The sequence below is a fragment of the Lactuca saligna genome, chromosome 5 (genome assembly GCF_052625555.1).
Source record: "Lactuca saligna cultivar CGN05327 chromosome 5, ASM5262555v1, whole genome shotgun sequence".
In the NCBI taxonomy this organism is placed as follows: Eukaryota; Viridiplantae; Streptophyta; class Magnoliopsida; order Asterales; family Asteraceae; genus Lactuca; species Lactuca saligna.
In genome coordinates, this window is record NC_136421.1 from 300,146,850 (window position 1) to 300,152,723 (window position 5,874).

A 5,874-nucleotide genomic window follows, 5' to 3' on the forward strand; every position below is an offset into this window, starting at 1 on the left:
TATATTAAATACTTCATAGACGGCAAGTATATAGACAAAATCATAACCTTATCAGGTGAGTGCCTAGTTACTTTCATCTTACACATAGATATGAAGTATTTTATATAAATTACGTGTTGTGTGTGCATATTATCTGTATACTTGCTATCTATGTTTTATGGATGATGTTATACATGTTTTAAATGATTTAAATTGTATATGTATTTTATATATCTACAAAATGTGTTGGGTAAAACATGGGTAGATGTAATAGTTGTTGTATGACCAAATAAAATAATGAGAGGCCTCGTTATAGATGTTATTGATGATCCAGTCATCTAGCGGAGTATAGATGACGACCACGGACTATTCTAGACAGTCCAGTGAAACGCTAGCAGACTCGCAACCTGTAGGTGTTTATTTGAACTATGTGTTTACCAATAGTACTCCATCCTCCACATGGTTGCCTTATTTGACATGAATTGCTGAGGAATCCCCGAAGCATGTGTTGTCACCCCGATGAAAATCCTTAGACTAAGTCCCTTGTGTTAGATGTTTTAGGGACGTAAAGTGAGGATAACGGGAACGGGCAATCGGGTTTGTTTGGTTTGATAAAGTTAATAAACTTATTTATTGTGGGTTGAAAACCCTATGTGCTCACCAGGCTCCCAAGCCTGACCCACTCAGTTTCTTGCATTACAGGTAGCACATAAGCATAAATGTTTGGATGAGAGATAAGGGATTATAGTCTTGTAAATACGAAATAATGTAGTAAGGCTTATGTTGTACTGGTTATGCTTTTGATATGTATCGAACATGACATCCCGAGTCTTTTAATGAAATACATTTCTTTGGAAATGTTTTTGATAAATCTTTATCATATTTTTTTTTGGGATAAATTCCGCAACACTTTTACTTAAAATGCTAATATGATTTTCAAACAAGCATAAACAAAATCGGTCTTTTCTGGCCGTGAAAATGGGGATGTCACAATAAGCCATTAGAGGAGTGAGATTTGTGACTCTAAGCTCCAAGGACAAGAAGATTCAAGCTTTCAACAAGATGTAATCATCTAGATCTGATTTGTTATGTTTGTTTTGATTATATACACTAGATCTAGGGTTTGCAAGTCTTGGATGAATAACATGTACAATAGAGAAGCCTAGATCCAAGCATTAGGGTTTGCATTAGCACATAAGATGTTATTTTGTGTAAAACCCATCAACTGGTACTACATACAGTTTAGGGAAAACATATATGATATGATTTTATTCATTAATAAGACTACATATAATATTACAGAGTACAGTAACAAACATACATTTTAGTCTTAAGGCCTAAGACTACTTTTCATTACTAAAGAAAATATTGGATTTTCTGGAGGAACATGTTAACACATTTCAAGGAATAATAACAAGTTTTCCATTTCAAAAACATACTTATGAACTCACCAACTTAAATATTGATACACCTTCAAATTTACTTGTATTCTCAGGAAACCAATAGACATGTACACTACAGGTTTTTGAGAAGACGGAGCATCTATGGTGTCTCGTCTAGAGTTTTTGATATATATTTTGATGTTATACAAACAATGTAGCAAATACAATGTAAACAATTTTTATCAATGCAATGGTTGTCTTTTACTTTACTATTATACAATTGTTGTGATACTGTACATGATATGCACAAACCCCGAACGTTTCCACCGTTCCGGTTTGGGGGTGTGACACTAGCAACCATGAAACCTCCAAAACTCAACCATATTACTTATTTCCCTTTTACTCACAGTCGTCGCAATGCAGCCATGCACGAAGAATTTAAGGGATTAAGTGAAATTTAGATACGAGATTTGGTACCCATACCCACATATAGACCAATCATTCATTACAATTTAAATGTGGCTATAATGACACAAATTCAACTCTAATGGGTCACTCTAACATTGTAAACCATTTTAGTGGTCATCCACAAGACATAAGCAATAAGTGTCGATTATGATGAGATGTTTAGTTTGGTGGTTAAATAGACCACAATCCACACCATTTTAGCATGATCATCTCTTATTCGCCGCATATTTATCAATCCGATATCAAAATTGCATTTCTACATTGCAACCTTTACGAGGCACTTTATATTCACCAACTTCCACGATTTGTTGACACAATAAACCAAACACATGTATAAATTCGCAAATCTTTATACAATGTTAAACAAGCACTATCAATGTGTTAATATCACATCACAAGGGGTTTTAAAAGCAACATTTGTAATAATTTGCTCTTCATTTATCATCATGGCACACACACGATCTTGCCTAATCGGTAAATTAGGCAAAAAATCACCTCTTCCCTAATCGGTAAATTAGTAAATCTTTAATGGAAACAAAAAATCAGCTTTCTTTATTTCTTGTTGTAGCATCACAAAGCCCATACAACATCTGTTTTACAACACAAAACCAAACTTACAATTGCCCCCAAATATTTATGTGGCAAGTGTCATGTAATGTACAAAATCATAAATTACAATTTTCTCCATCAACAAACTAACAAAAGCTATGTTTTTTTCCTACAAGGTACAAAAAAATTATTTGAAAAAAAACAAAGATGTGAGTAAATATACGAAGGATCAGGTACATACTTCCGACACGTACCCCGCCGGCGAGCCACTAGTTGTCGGTACCTGTACATGCCGCCGATCAAACAACTCCGATCTAATTTTGTTATTCCACAACTCATCGTAGAAATCTGTACCTCCACCGCTACTTTGAACCTCCACCACCACTAAGTTTTCCGTCAACCGGAAAACCTCCAATCCGATTGCGTACTTACCATTCCGGTTTACCAAATCGACACCCCATTCCTTTCGTTTCTGGATCCTCACGTTTGCCTCCTTTACAATCTCCTCAACTTTCTCGATGATTTTCTCCGGCGACTCGGCCACCACCAGCCTTTCACCTTTTCCCGGTGAGCAACTTGTGCCATCAAACAAAGGAGAGAGGTTTAAACCGGAGGAAAATGATATTATATCGAAGGCGTTCAACGACGTTGATTTATCGTCTTCTTCTGGTCTGCCGACAATTTGTATGTCGTCTTCTAGCTTTAATTCTTTGTATCCTTTCCTGAACCACGGATCGGTTTTGATCTCATCGACGGTGATCCTCGTCTCTGGTTTTGTGTCAAGAAGACGAGATAAAAACCGCTTGAGATCATGTGACATCCATTTAGGGCACTTGTATTCGCCTTTGTAGATCTTCTTATACATCATCATGAGGTTTGCGTCATTGAACGGCAGGAAAGCAGCGTTCAACACGAACAGGATGACACCGCATGACCAGATATCCGCCTTCGCTCCGTCATACCCTCTCTTCGTGAGAATTTCCGGTGCGACGTACGATGGCGTGCCACACAGTGTATGTAACAAGCCATCGGCTCGGATCTGACCTGTAACAGCACTCAACCCAAAATCCGTAACCTTCAGATCTCCGTTCTCGTCGATGAGGAGATTCTCAGGTTTCAGATCTCTATGATAAACTCCACGAGAATGACAATATCCGATGGCAGAGATCAATTGTTGAAAGTACTTCCGGCTATGCGATTCAGATAAACGACCTTTCGCAACCTTGGCGAACAACTCACCGCCTTTAACAAACTCCATCACGAAATAGATCTTCGTCTTCGTCGCCATAACTTCATACAATTTAACAATGTTCGGATGCCGGAGCCGCCGCATAATATCGATCTCGCGCTTCACGTTCGACACAAGATGAGCGTTATGAGCGATTTTATGCTTATTGATTACCTTAATAGCAACGCTGTGACCATTTTTGATGTCCCTAGCATGGTACACCTTAGCGAAAGCGCCGCAGCCGAGGAGTTTTCCGACATCATACTTCCCGAATAAGGATTTGGCCGCCGAAGAGGCCATGCCGGGCACAATATTTGCGTCGACCTCTGGTGTATCAACCCAGCGACACCAGAGATCGTATCGGAGTTGGAGGGGGGTGAAATTTCAATAGAATTATGGAAGATTGACGGAGATCGGAGCAGATTTTGGGGTTTTCCAATTCGAATTTCTGATTGTTTTTTGTTGGGCAGACAAATTTGACGGTTTAATTGTCTGTGTGTGACCTATATACCAGCGGAGCATTCGCTGTATGTTTTATTTATTTTTCACATTTTAAATATTTTAATTTTTTTTTAACAAGAGACGTGGGTGTACGTCAATAAATCATTATCATAATTCTTCTTATGGCAATCTTAAAATTATTTCCTTAAAAACTAATATCTATATCCCATTCCAATATTCCATTAGTCATTTTCATCTTATTAATTCTCATGGTCATTTAATTGAGATCATAGTTGTCAAAATCGCGATCCTGATCGTAGGATCGTACGATCCTACGATCCTAGGTATGAAAAACGATCCGGATCGTAAAATGATCGTATTTGGGGTAGGATCGCAGGTAAGATCGTAAGATCGTAGGTAGGATCGTAGGATCGAGATCCGATCCGATCCTACCTTTCTTTATTTATTTTATTTTTTTATTATTTTTTTTTTTTTTGCAAATGAATTTTTTTTTACCACTTTATGTCTTTTATCTTTTACCAATCTACCATTTATCATTTTTTATTGTGACTTATGACTAATATTTTGAAGTTTTTATAACTTTTGAATGAAAAACTAAATGTTTGAAATAGTTTTCATGATTAAATATTATAAATTAAAATTATATTCTATTTTGTGGGATCTTAGGATCTCGATTCCGATCTTACGATCTCAATCTTGCAAACCCAAAATTTATCGTAAGTAGGATCCCGATCTTGACAACCTTGATTGAGATATAACTAAACTAACTTTTATAAACAATTTTATTAACAATTTTTGTTAAAATAACATTTTTTCCCCTAAAATGTCACTTTTCAAACTATTTAAGTACATTTCAGAGTCAATAAATAATTGGTATAAAAGTATTTCAAAATCTAACATCCAATATTTCATATGTGACATGAGTTTATTCCAAATTAACAATGACATTTTAGAGTGATACTCTCGACTAACTAAATTCAACATTTGTATCCATTTTTGGTCTATTGTGAAGAGTTTTTCAAAAATTATTTAGAGGATCTTGAAATCTAGATTTCTATTCTTGAAAAACTGAATATATGTAATTGGTTTTTTAAAGTAATAGTTTGTTGTGGAAGCGAATAGAATTGTCAACTAACAATGTCAATTTTTTTTAGGTTGGTTAAGTTGGTGGCTTTGAAGTTTAAATTATATATTAATTCGAATTATCAACCTAAAAACTTAAAGTTTCAGTAGCTACAACATTTATTCACGTATCACGTTTTTACAAACATTTATTCACGTATCCATTTTTTTTGGGGGTTCTTTTTCTGTTCTTTTATTCTAAAATCGAGTTTCTATTGTTTTTTTTTCTTGTAATAATATATTTGATTGTCGTTACGATTCTTTCAGAATGTCTGCAACTCCCGTTGGTACTGGAACTCCTGCTGTTGGTGTTACCCCTGCTGTGAACTCAAATGCACCGGTTCCAAACATCATGGCTAATCATGCTGAAAGATCTGGAAAATTTTCTGGTCTGAACTTCAAGAGGTGGCAACAGAAGATGCTGTTCTACTTGACCACCTTGAATATGGCTCGGTTCCTAACAGAAATTGCTCCTGTAATTGCTGAGGGGCAGGCTGATGCTCAATCTGTGACTTTTGTGGATGCATGGAAGCATTCAGAATTTTTGTGCCACAACTATGTGTTGAATGGGCTAACAGATGCACTTTACAATGTTTATTGTAAAGTTGCAAATGCTAAGGAACTATGGGAGTCGTTGGAAAGGAAGTATAAGACAGAAGATGCTGGAACTAAGAAGCATATTGT

General features: G+C 36.1%; 1 protein-coding gene across 1 annotated transcript; it reads right to left on the reverse strand.

Annotated features, from left to right (window-relative positions):
- Positions 1-2,353: 2,353 nt before the first annotated feature.
- On the reverse strand, positions 2,354-4,093 carry LOC145048362 (CBL-interacting serine/threonine-protein kinase 11-like). The gene has a single exon (XM_078996823.1). It carries the CDS (start codon positions 3,904-3,906, stop codon positions 2,608-2,610), a length of 1,299 nt encoding a protein of 432 aa, XP_078852949.1. The 5' UTR covers positions 3,907-4,093; the 3' UTR covers positions 2,354-2,607.
- Between the last annotated feature and the right edge of the window lie 1,781 nt (positions 4,094-5,874).